This window comes from Petaurus breviceps, unplaced genomic scaffold, assembly GCF_028583685.1.
Source record: "Petaurus breviceps papuanus isolate PSGF00001 unplaced genomic scaffold, PetGlider_PUasm1.0 90823, whole genome shotgun sequence".
Lineage (NCBI taxonomy): Eukaryota > Metazoa > Chordata > Mammalia > Diprotodontia > Petauridae > Petaurus > Petaurus breviceps.
This window is the reverse complement of record NW_027187352.1, coordinates 5,723,545-5,736,706: the sequence shown is the minus strand read 5'-3', so window position 1 is coordinate 5,736,706 and position 13,162 is coordinate 5,723,545. Positions and strand designations below refer to the sequence as shown.

The 13,162-nt window shown below is 37.7% G+C and overlaps 1 protein-coding gene across 2 annotated transcripts in view; it reads right to left on the bottom strand.

The window, feature by feature from the left end:
* The window catches only part of UVRAG (UV radiation resistance associated), a 415,539-nt gene that overhangs the window by 230,083 nt on the left and 172,294 nt on the right, over positions 1-13,162 (bottom strand). For both annotated transcript variants that reach the window (XM_069070876.1, XM_069070877.1), the window contains exon 9: positions 8,206-8,290. In XM_069070876.1, coding sequence (XP_068926977.1) covers positions 8,206-8,290 — 85 coding nt within the window. The remainder of the gene's footprint in view (positions 1-8,205; positions 8,291-13,162) is intronic.

Below are 13,162 nucleotides of genomic sequence, written 5' to 3'. Positions count from 1 at the left end.
AAATCTGAAAAATATTTCCTTCCTGAAAAATGTCATCTCTGAAAAGAAGCCTCCCTTGACTGCACTGGTTAGAAATGATCTCATTTTCCTTGTACTTTTAATGATGAATTGGTTAGACTTCCTATGCAATTATCTCATTAGGATTTGCATTATATTTTTTCTTAAATCTTATCTCCTCATAAGATTACAACAATTATGTAAAGACCAACAAAACTAACTACTATACTGATTTCAATCAAATATTTACTATATACTGGTGCAAAGGTCCTGGGGACATAAACAAAAAACAAAAACAGTCCCTGCCCACAAAGAGCTTACATTTTAACGAAGCAGATGACACATATATAAATACAAGATACATACAAAGCAAGTGGAAGGTAACCTTTTAGGGGAAGGCATCCCACAGCAAGAAGATGGAGAAAGGCATTTGTGATAGTAATGGAATATGAAGAGTCCCCTGTATTAGCTCTGGGTTTTAACTGACAGTCCGGTTGTTATTGAAGAAGTCCTGGAACCTGGCTTTTGGTTAAGAAGCCCTGAGACTGTCCTGCAGACAGAATGAATACTGTCCGCTGGTGAAGGACAGTGCTGTTGTTGCAGGGGTCTGGAGACTGTCCTGCAGACAGAGTGAATACTGTCCACTGGTGAAGGACAGTGCTGTTGTTGCAGGGGTCTGGGAACCTTTCTGTTGGTTCAGAAGCCCTGAAGAAGGATTTTCTTGTTGTATGTTTACAGAAATCCTGGGAGAGGGTTTTGCTAATGTTTTCAGGGGTTCTAGGACTATTCTACAGCAGGACTGTCTTTCACCAGTGGACAAATCTGGCAAAACAACATCAAAACAGACAAAGTACCAGCAAAACAGCCATGTCTCCTCAGTCCTTGGCAGCTCAGGGGGCAGGTCTCAAAAGTCCAGGGCGATTCAAAGCAGCCCTCAGCAATCCTTCTCAGTCTCTCTCTGCCTCCAGGAGGTGCTGCTTCCAAAAAGGTTCTTCTGCCTCTCTCTTGTCTCTCCAAATCTACGTCACCAGCTCCTCCCAGTTCAGGACTTTCTTTTTACATCAACAAGTCCATCCCACAGGTGGGATTAACAAGCTCTGGGTTTTAACACAATCAGTTTGAAAACCAAGCCAATACAGGGGAATCTTCATATTCCATTACTATCACAGCATTCCACAGCTAGGGGCATCCCACACAAAGAAGGTAACTTTGAAATTGAGTCCTGAAAGAAGCTAAAAGGAGGTAGGGATTTTAAGAGGTGCAGGTGCAGTGAAAGATCATTGGACTCATAAGGACAAGTGTTAGAGCATCATGTGTGAGGTACAGCAAGAGGGCCAGACTGAGGAAGAGAGTTCATAGAGGGAAGTGACATAATAATAAAACTGAAAAAAGAAGGCCTTGGCTGTGAAGAATTTTAAAAGGGTCCATATTTGAACTGGGAAGTAATCGTTCTTGGAGTTGGCTGAAAATGGGTATAATGTAATTAAACTTGTGCTTTAGGAAGATCCCTTTGTTAGATGTGAAGAATGGATTGGAATGGGGAAAAATGAGGTAAAGTGACTAATCAGGAGGCTATTGTAGTAGTCCAAGAAAGGTAATATGGTCCTCAACCAGAGTAGAGCTTTTGTTACTAGAGAGGACACGTATTTGAATTGTGGAGAAAGAAATGACAAGATTTGGCAACTGACTGCATATGTAGGTTAAAAATAAATACGATACTAGCACTATGGACCTGGAAGTCAGAAAGGGTGGGGTCTTCTGAAGTAAGAGGAAGCAGGAAAGTGCAGAAGAGGAGTTAGTTTGTGGGAGTCAGGATGAGGAAGATGTTCAATCTCTATAGTTCTTCTATATTCTTGTCAATAGTATCTGTTATTTAAATTTTTTATAACTACAAGTATCAGCCATCCTATGTGAATGTAACTGAACTGATATTGTTTATGAATGTATACTCGTGTACTTTACTGGTAAATTAAGGCCATTTTCCCTTTAACATCATATCTCCGTGAAGTCCTTTTCTTCCCCATCTTTAATCCCCAATTAAGTCAGCATTCATGTGTAGAATCCAAGGGGAAAGTCCTAACTACTTAAAGCAAATCTTCCCTAGGTGAGCAAGCCTCCAAGTTATTCCTTTTGACAATCTGTAAGCTGTCTAGAAACAAGAGAGGAAAAAAAAAACTCCTTAAGCTACTTTGATTGATTGTTCTCTGCTTACCTGTTCAATTTTAATACTTTGTCATACATCTCTAAACAAGCTGGGAACACTACTCCCAGTTTATAAAACTGTGACAACACAGCTTAGTCCAAATGAAGTAGCTTTTTTTTTTAAATAGCCTCCTACTTTTATAGATAAGTAATCCTCAAATCTTAAACAAAGAGAGGAATGGGTTCCCAGATCTCACTCTCAGCATCACATTTGGCCAGTGATGTTTCTGCATTCCTGGGTACTTGAAAACTAAATAATCCTAATTTGTGTCAGAGATAAGACCTTTTAATACAGGATGTATTCAAATGTCTTAGTGAAGTTTTAAGCTTTAATAGTTTCTGCTTCCCTGTATAAGAAGGAAAGCTTGTGAGCCACACTGGGTATATAGGAAGCTGAATAACTTGTACAACCTCCCTTTTCCCCAACATTTGCTGTATTTGGTATTAATAGCTAGGGATATTAGTACCTATGCTAATTAAAGTGAAGGTGGGTACCTTATTCTCCCACTCCCACAAACTGATCTGAAACATCAGAACTTTATGCTACTCAGATAGGCAGTGAGAAACCATTGCCAGGCTGAAACCCTTCTGCCCTCCAACAGCAATTAGGAAAGATCTTCTCCTTCCCCTTCTTCCAATCCTTTTCCTCCACTGGCTGGCAGAGACCTAACTCAAGATACAAACCTGAGAAGCATACCACCTCTACTCTCTGGAGATGTCTACTGGCTATAAAGAATAGCCTATATTAGTTTCATTACCAGAGTCTTAAGTTTTACTCTCCCCAGGAGTGGTACTTTTGTTTATTACAAAATCACTTATTTAGAACAGCAATTGTAACTAAATGTAGGAGGTAGTGTAAATTAAAAAATATGATCAATTCTTTAAGTGTGTGTGTGTTGGGGGGGGGAGTCCCAAAATAATCCCAATGCATTTGGGAAAGGGAGCAGGGCACTAGAGCAGCCTTTTAAGTCAAGCATGAGCTCTATCTCATCTTTGTATCCCCAGGATCCAACACCAGGTCTTTCACCTAAGCAGGTGCTTAAACAATATCTGTTAAACTTAAGATAACTGAAATACAAAGGTTAAAGCCCAGTTTGACAGAAGAAGAAAAAGCAAGGATTGAAAGCAGGAGTCCTTATTGCTAAATGCTATCAATCAGTAAATCACTTTCAAAGTGCTTTGCCTTATGTTTGCTGTTAAGCGCTCTGCAAAAGCAATGGAAGACATTATTTTTATTTTTGTGCATCTAACAATGTATATGAGGAGATAAAAATGTAGCAGTGAAAACCGAAGCAAACCTGTTAAATGCCAAACTTCAGAGAAAAGAGATTTCAATTTGAATCAGAATGCTCAATGTAATAGAAATATCAGTATGTTAGAGTCAGGAGACTGCTGGCATAAAGGCAAAGAGCCTAGATTTCAAATCAGGACCCAAGTTTAAATCCTGGATCTGACACTACCTTACATTCATTGTGAAGTAAAGGAGCAGAACTAATGACAACAAACTGGACATGTGGATACATCAGCAGAGGAGACTATCCAGAGTTACCAGTCTGGGGACCTGGATTCTCACCCTGTCTGTACCACACATCTGGCTATGTGAAATTATATAACTCACTTAACTTAAACTGTCAAGATTCTGGTTTCCTCCTTTATGAAATGAAGGAATTGCACTAGATGACATTTAAAGCCCTTTCCTGCTCTAAAATCATAAAACCGTGTATGAGACTACAGTTTCACAGAGTTGTGAAGGCAAGACTTGCTTTGGACCTTGGAGAATGGATAAAGATTTGACTAGAGGAAGAGCAGGAAGAAAAGGACATACAATATAAGCAAAAACATAATAGAGCAGCAAGGAATTAACAGTGTAGGGACTAGTTTAATTAGAGCAGAGAGTAGAAGTCTGAAAACAAAAAAAATAAGGCAGGTAGGTAAGTTCTATAAAATTCTACAGGACTAGAATGTCAAACCCAAGAAAATAAGAATAGGCAAAAGGAAGCAATTATAGGAATTGGCTTTATGAATGCATGGCTTTATGAAAGAAACATTTAAGGAAGACAGAATGAAGAATGGATAGCCAGTTGGCAGCAAAACGAGTCAGAAGGCTGTTGAAATTGTCCAGACTTTTCACGATCAGAATCTGACCTAGGATGGTTGGTGACCATGAGATTCACAAAACAAGTAAATCAGAAAACTATTTCAAAGGAATATAATTTTAAAGATATTGTACAAGGACATGTGGCATAGGAGAAAGGGTATTTTCCGTTTTAAGTGCCAGCCCTGTCACTTACTAATTATATGACCCTAAGTAAGTCAGTTCATTCTTGAGTCAAAAGCAATTTCCTCATCTGTAAATTGCTTTGTAAATTATAAAATGTTACATAAATGAGAAATAACTATAATAATCAAATTATATTGCATATTGTTATATAATTATAATTTAGCATCTCATCCTATTCATCTTTTCAATAGGATTCAGATAGAAGCTATCTGGGACAAATTAGTGTCCTATTTCCTTTATATTCAATGGCCTGTAGACTATTCCACAGGTGCACAAAACAACTGCTTTTTGTAGTTTTCTGGTGAAACCAGAGTTTGATTTCATCCTTGTATGTCAATTAATTAATAAAGTGTTGGGTCTTTTTTTTTTTTAACACATTTGATTGGAATACCATACTTATTTATACTTAGGAGCCATGGTAATTGTTTCAAGTCTAGGCAGAACACTAATGGCCTTAAAATGCTTCCTTGAAAAAATACCACATTTCATACAAATTATTCTTGACCTGACTGAATTGATGGTATGCGTTAAATTAAGAAAGTTTTTCACACGGACATTAAATTCTCTGGTATTCTCACTATATTTGGATATTCTAGTTTCAATAGAGTCAATTTTATATTCTTTCAATATATGAATGAGTAGAGTGCATAACTGAGTCAAGTTATACAAAAATCAACAAAGTAGTATGTATATTATGACATTTGGGGTAGCTTGTTTATTATCTAATTATCTAATCAATGTCTCTTTACATCCATAGAACTGTTTTTCATGATCCCTCTACTCCTAAGCCAACATACTGTTTTCATGCAAATGCTTATAGACTTTTTTCCCACAATACAAGCAGTGAATGCGTTTTAAAGTACACAAAAAGGTAAATGGCATGTATTTAGAAGAACCACTGGTATGACTATCATTCGGTAATAGATGTATGATGCCTTTCATTAAGAATGACATAAATAATAAGATCAGGGGAAACTCATAAAGTGGCTTGCTAATAATTAATCATCAATATGAAATAACTGAGCCAATACTTATAAATCTTATCTAGCCCATCCATTTTTCAGTTTTTCTGACTCTAGAGTATCAGTTACCTCCCTAGAAAGAACTTCTGTCACCGATTATATTAATGGTATTCAAACCTTGTTTTATCAAATATCTATTTGACCATGATGTATTAAAGTACTATGATAATTTTCATCAAAAAGAACACAACATAATGAAAATAATCTCAGGTTAGGTAACAGATTAGTTCATAAAGATGAAGTGGTAGGGAAGTAAAATCCTCTCAATTCTATCAAGATATATTGTGATACTTGGTAACTTCATTGAAAAGGTTTGAAAAGGTTAAAATGGGAAGAAATATATAGTAAAGCAAGGTTCCCAAAGAAATGAGAGAGGCCCAAAGACTTGTAGAATATACAGATACCTTATACTTTGATAGCATAAACATTTTCTTGGAAAAAGAATTCATAGCCGTTGTATAAAGTGAGCTCTAAATGACATCAAAAAGAACAAAATAAATCATATTTTGATGGGAAAAGACTTGCTATTGGTGTGGGAGTGGGGAAGGAAGGAAATAGTAAAGGAGAGTGAGGATATCCAAGACAGATAGTAAAGATGGACAGCAAACTAGGCCCCATAGTTGAAGAGAAGAGAGCAAAAGCAACGGCTTTTCCTTTCATGGACAAAAAGCTCATCTTTTAAGTACTAAAATTTTACCAGTATTTCTAAATGGCAGTGAGATGTGGAACACCCCAGCTTCCATAAGTATCATACAGAGAGCAAGAGAGACAATGTATGATAAATGTGAACCAGCTGTAATACAAGGACCTCTGGAGAATAACAGAAATTTTATGTTATGAAGAAAAGATGGGCTAGTTATGGGCAAGAGCAAGAAGGTTAAATAGCTGTTCAGCTATTTTTCAGCAGTGGCCAATTCTGCATGGCCCCATTTGGGGTTTCCCAGGCAAAGACACTGGAGTAGTTCACCATTTCCCTCTTCAGGTCCTTTTATGGATGAGGAAAATGAGGCAAACAGGGTTAAATGACTGGCTCAGGGTCACACAGCTAGCAAATGTCTCGGGCCAGATTTGAAATCAGGAAGATGATTCGTCCCAATTCCAGGCCCAGTGTTCTATCTACTGTGCCACGTAGCTGCCCTGCACCACTTAGCTGCCACTAGTACTGCTAGGAAAACAAGAAAGCCCTTCAGCACTCTCCTGGGATGAGCTTTGAGGAGAACATGAAGGAGAAGGAGTAGTGGTTGGGTGGGGTTGGGGGTCTCTGTGGCAGCAGTAGCAGCAGTGGCAGCAGTAATGAGAAGAAATGAGAGAACAATGAAAGAATCGACGAGATGAAGATCTGAAGATGATGCTAGTTTTTAGGCTAAGAAACAGGAAGACTAGTGCCAAGAATAATAAGCATGGGATTGGTGCTTTGATTAAGACTCTATATGGAAGCCTGTAGAAGCATGTAGACATCTTAGAAATAAGAAGCACACACCATTCTCGAGAACAATTTGGAAATATGCCTAAAGGGATATAAAGCTATGCAGACTCTTTGACTCAGTTATACCACTACTAGGTCTATATTCCAAAGAGATAAAAGAAAAAGGAAAAGGACTTATATACACAAAAATATTACAGCAGCTCTTTTGTGGTGGCAAATAATTGGAAATTGAGGGGATCCACCAATTGGGGAACAGATAAAAAAACTGTATATATGACTGTGATGGAATACAATTGTGCTATAAGAAATGATGAACAGGATACTTTTAGAAAAACCTGGGGAGACTTACATGAACTGATGAAAGGGCAATGAACAAAACCAGAACATTATACACGATAGGAACAATACTGTATGGAGTTCAACTGTGAATGACTTAGCTACTCTCAGCGATACAATGACACAAAACAATTCTGAAGGACTTACAATGAAAAATGCTATCCACCTTCAGAAAAAGAACTGATGGTGTCTGAATGCAGATTGAAGGCTACTTTTTTTACTTCCTTTTTTTGTTGTTACTTTTTTGGTTTATGTTTTCCATTTTAAAAAAAATCTATTTTATTTTTAGTTTATGGAATAAAGCACTTCCAGAACATAGTATAATAAAAAGATGATTGCACACAAACTGCAAATCCATGTACAACTTGCTATTCCTTTCAAACATACAACAAAATTATCACGTAAATTTACTTTTTCCTTTTTTTTTTTCCTTCCCTACACTCTGCCTCTCTGCCCTAGTGATGGCTACCATTAGACACAAATAGGTATACACACCCATACATCTATCAGTTCTTTCTCTGGATGCAGATAGTGTCTTTCCCTAGTTATATAGTCTGTGTTCTCTTTTGCAACATGACAAATATGGAAATGTTTAGCATGACTGCACATGTATAATTTATGTCAAATTGCTTTCCTTCTCAATTATGGGGAAGGGGAAAGAGGGAGGAAGAGAATTAGGAAATAAAATTTTTAAAAATGAATGTTAAAACTTTTTGTTTACATGTAATTGAGAAAAAAATTAAATTTTAAAAAACAAAGAATCAACACAGGCAGGACCTGAATCCAAGCCCTCATACTAGTGAACCACTACTTTTCCCAATGTACTATTCTGACTTTTATGTTACATTATGCTCTCTCTCCTCATCTTGCACAGACCCCAGACAAATTCCACAGTGAATCAACATTAGGTTCACTGGTGTTAACGTGCTAACACCATTTACCTTTTGGCAGTGCACTCCTTTCTCAGCTCACTTAAGGATTCCTTGTGCAGTTGCAGCTTGAGGTGTTCAGTCTCAAATGTGCTTCCTGGAAAGAGACAGAGCAAGATTTTAGAAATGAATTACACTTCTGGTAAGGAATGCTTCCAATTTCAACAATACAGGCAGCCCTAGCAGGGTGCTGTAATCCTATGATACCAGAAGGTCACTTCATTCCCCTCACAAACCTACTGCGGGAAAGGGAAAATGGTACAGTTGAACCAAAGCTACTGAGAGAACTATTCCCTGAAATGGAAGTGATAAACATAACAGTTTGTGCAGATTGGATAATTATAACATGAAAATGAGATTCTCTTAAGATTGAGGGTAACCTTTCTACAATTAATGAAAAAAGATGCTTTTGTTTGATTGAGAACTCCCTTCACTTTTATTGCTTTCAGTCCTTCTTTTACTTAGGTTTTAGTAAATTATAGAGATTGAAAAACTGATCACTCTTCAGCCAAGCTAGTGTTGAGTCTCTTCAATGTGCAGGTATGTTGCTTTATAGACTTAATCAGCAGCCCTGAACACAAAAACTTTCCAGCTTCACAGAACCATACAGACCTTGAACTACATTAGCATGGCTTTGAAAACCAAGGACTACCTCCAGACCAGGATAAGGCATGAGAGGAAGAACTTATAAGAGATTTCCCCGTTACTAATGCTACTAATTATTATTGTTGCTATTATCATCAATAATAACAGTAATCTTTTACAATCATGTGAGTCTGTACCTGTTATAAAGAACTGCCTTCACAACATTCCAGAAGATGGTCATAAGATGATTATTATTCTACCTTGATTTAAAGATGAGGAAACTCTAGCACAGAGAGGTGAAGTGATTGGCCTGTGACTCCATGGACAAAAAATTTCAGAACTGGGACACAAACCCAGTGTCTTAGGATACCAGGTCTAGTGTTCTTTCTTTCTAAGTCTGTCCTCCAGGTCCCAGTGTTTTAGAAAAAAAAAATCTGAATTTGAAGTCAGAGAACCTGAATGTGAATTCTTGTTTTGCCACTTATCACATAGATTTGGGAAAATTATTTAATCTCCCTGGGCCTCAACTTTATCTGTAACTCAATCAGCAAACATTTACTAAGCACTTACTATGGGTCAGGCAACCCTCTAAGTGCTCAGGATACATAAAGAGGTCAAAGACTGTCCAGTCCCTTAAGTAACTCACAATCTAGTAGGGGAGACAACAAGCAAACATATATAGGAAGCTATACACAGAATAAATAGGAATAACTAACACATGAAGGCACTGAGAGTCAGAGAGGCTGGGGGAGGCTTCCTGTAGATTAGATTTTGGTTGTTCAGTTGTTTTAGTCACGTCCGACTGACTCTTTGTGACCCCATATGGAGTTTTCTTGGCAAAGATACTGGAGTGGTTTGCCATCTCCTTCTCCAGCTCATTTTGTAGATGAGGACACTGTGGCAAATGGAGGGTTAAGTGACTTGCCCAGGGTCACATAGTAAGTAAATGTCTAAGGGTAGATATGAACTCAGGTTTTCCTGACTCCAGAACCAGTGTTCTATCCACTGTGCCACCTAGTTGCCTAGTGAGATTTCAGCTGGTATTTAAAGGATGCCAAGGACGTCAATAGTCAAAGAGAAGAAAGAGTGTTCCAGTTATGTGGGACAGGCAGAGAAAATGCCCAGAGCCAAGAGACAGAGTGAATTGTTTATGGAATAGTCAATAAGCCAATGTCACTGGATCTAAGAGTAGGTATTGGGGAGTAAGGTAAAGTATAAAAAGACTATAAAGGTAGGAGGGAGCTAGGTTATGAAGGGCTTTGAATCCCAAATAGAGGGGTTTGTATTTGTTCCTGGAGGTGATAGAAGTCACTAAAGATTAATGAGAGGGTGTGTGTGTGTGTGTGTGTGTGTGTGTGTGTGTGTGTGTGTGTGTGTATGTGTGTGTGTGTGTGTGTTGATTAGACTTTTTGTATTTTAAGAAAATCACTTAAGCAGCTGAATAGAGGATGAATTGGAATGGTGGGAGACATGAAATAGGCAGATCCAACTGCAGGTTATTGCAGTAGTACAGGTGTGAGGTAGTGAGGGCCTACACCAGAGAGGTGGCAATGTCAGAACAGAAAAGGGAGGCATATTTGAGATGTTGCAAAGGTGAAATCAGTAGGCTTTGGTGACAGCTTGTATGTGAAGAGTGAGAGATAGTGAGGAACCGAGGAAGAAGTTGGCCTCAGCACTTCTTAAACCTTATAGGGGTCATGACCTACAGTTTAAGTTGCACTGAAGAGGTCTCGAGTGTAAATAGTGTAAGAAGTCCTGGACACCTATGACCCCTTCTATTTCCAAAAAATTCTATAAACTCATGTACTCTCTCCAACAAAGCATAGTAGATTCTAGAAATACAAGAGAAAATGAACAAAAATTATGCAAGGTCAAACAAATTTCTCAAATTTAGCTATCTAAGAAGCAATCTTCTGCTCAGCATGTGGTTATATAAATCAACGCAATCACGTGTACCCTATGTCCCAAATCAAACCCTAATTTTATTGTACATTAAAATTGTATTTTGAGGTTGATTTTTTTAAGTATTTTATTTTTCTCCAGTTACATGTAAAAACAATTTTCTACATTCATTTTTTAATGCTTTATTAACTTCTGATTTACATCATTCGTTTCCGCCAGATTTTGAGTTACAAATTTTCTCCCCGTTTTTCCCCTACCCACCACCCCAATATAGCAGTCCCATAGGATAGCCCCTCCTCCAATCTGCTCTCTCCCATACCCCTTTCGAGTTTTCCAGGGGATCTCTATGCCTCAGTGCCTGTATATCTTATTTCCCAATTACATGTAAGATGGTATTAATAATAGTGTATATATATGTATGTGTATATATATATGTACACACATACACACATACACACACACACACACACATATATATATATACATATATATATATACACACATATATATTTGAACATTTGATTGTAAACTTTCAATTCCAGATTCATTCCCTTCCTTCCTTGTCACCCACCCTTACTGGGAAGATAAGCAGTTCAGTATAGGTTGTACATGTGTGGCTAATGCAAAACAATAACATAGTAGATATATTGTAAAAGACAGACTATATTTCCCTCCCTCCTATCCCACCTCCCACTTGTTCTATTCTCTGCTTTGATCCCGTCCCTTTTCAAAAGTGGGTGCTTCCAACTTCCCTCCCCCCCAGCCTGCCCTCCCTTCCATCATCCCCTTCCCCCCCTATTCTCCTGGAGGGTGAGATACCCTATTTAGTGTGTCTTTCACTCCCTCCTCAAGCCAGATTCAATGGGAATAAGGTTGACCCATTCCCTTTTGCCTTCCTATTCTTCCCCTCCATTGTAACCATTTTCCCTTGCCTCTTCTGTATGAGACAGTTTTCCCCAATCTGTCTCTCCCCATCTCCTCTCATTATATTCCTTTCACCTCTTAATTTCACCTTTTAAGTATCATCCCTTCCTGTTAAATTGGTCCTGTGCCCTCTATCTATGTATACCTGTAAACATATATACACACATTTACATATGTATTCATATGCCTATATATCCTCATGTATAGACATATATACATACATATATATATATATATATATATATTTCTAATCCCTTCAACTACTGAGAAAAGTTTTGTAAGTTACAATTATTGTTTTTCCATGTAGGAATGTTAATAGTTCAACTTTGATAAGTTCCTTATGCTTTCTTTTCCCTCTTTTACCTTCTCATGCTTCTCTTGCTTCTTGTATCTGAATGTCAAATTTTCTATTCAACTCTGGTTTTTTCATCAAGAATGCTTGGAAGTCCTCTATTCTACTGAATGACCATATTTTCCCATGAAACATGATACTCAGTTTTGCTGGGTAGGTGACTCTCGGTTTTAATCCCAGTTCCTTTGACCTCCGGAATATCATATTCCAAGCCCTTTGATCCCTCAGTGTAGAAGCTGCCAGATCCTGCGTTATCCTGATTGTGTTTCCACAATATTCAAATGGTTTCTTCCTGGCTGCTTGTAATATTCTCTCCTTAATCTGGGAATTCCAGAAACTAGCTATAATATTCCTAGGAGTTTTCTTTTTGGGATCTTTTTCAGGAGATGATCGGTGGATTCTTTCAACCTCTATTTTGCCCTCTGGTACTAAAACATCAGGGCTACATTCATTTTTAAAACTTTGAGGTCCAAATTCCCTTCTTCCCTACCCTCCCTCCCATTGAGAAGGCAAGTAATTTGATATATATTATACATGTGTAGTCATGCAAAACACTTTGATAAATAGTCATGTTGTGAAAGAAAACAGACAAAAAACCCTCAAGAAAAATAAAGTAAAATAAAAAAGTATGCTTCAATCTGCATTCAGATACCATCAGTTCTTTGTCTGGGGATGGCCATAAGTCCTTCAGAGTTGCCTTGGATCACTGTATTGCCGAGAATAGCTAAGTCATTCACAGTTGATCATCATACAATATTGTTGTTACTTTATACACAATACATTTCACTTTGCATCAGCCCATTCAAGTCTTTCCAGGTTTCTCTGAGAGCATCCTGCTCATCATTTTCCCCATAGCACAATAGGATTCCAAAATAATTACATTCCCCAATTTGTTCAGCCATTTCCCAACTGATGGGTATTCTATCAATTTCTGATTCTTTGCCCCCAGAAAAGAACATCTATAAATATTTTTGCACATATGGGTCCTTTTCCTTTTTGTTTCTCTTATCTCTTTTGAGATACAGACCTAGTAGTGGTATTGCAAAGTCAAAGGGTATGCATGGTTTTATAGCCCTTTAGGTATAGTTCCAAATTGCTCTCCAGAATGGTTGAATCAATTCACAACTCTACCAAGAGTCCATTAATGTCTCATTTTTCCCATATCCCCTCCAAAATGGGTCATTTTCCTTTGCTGTCCTCTTAGTC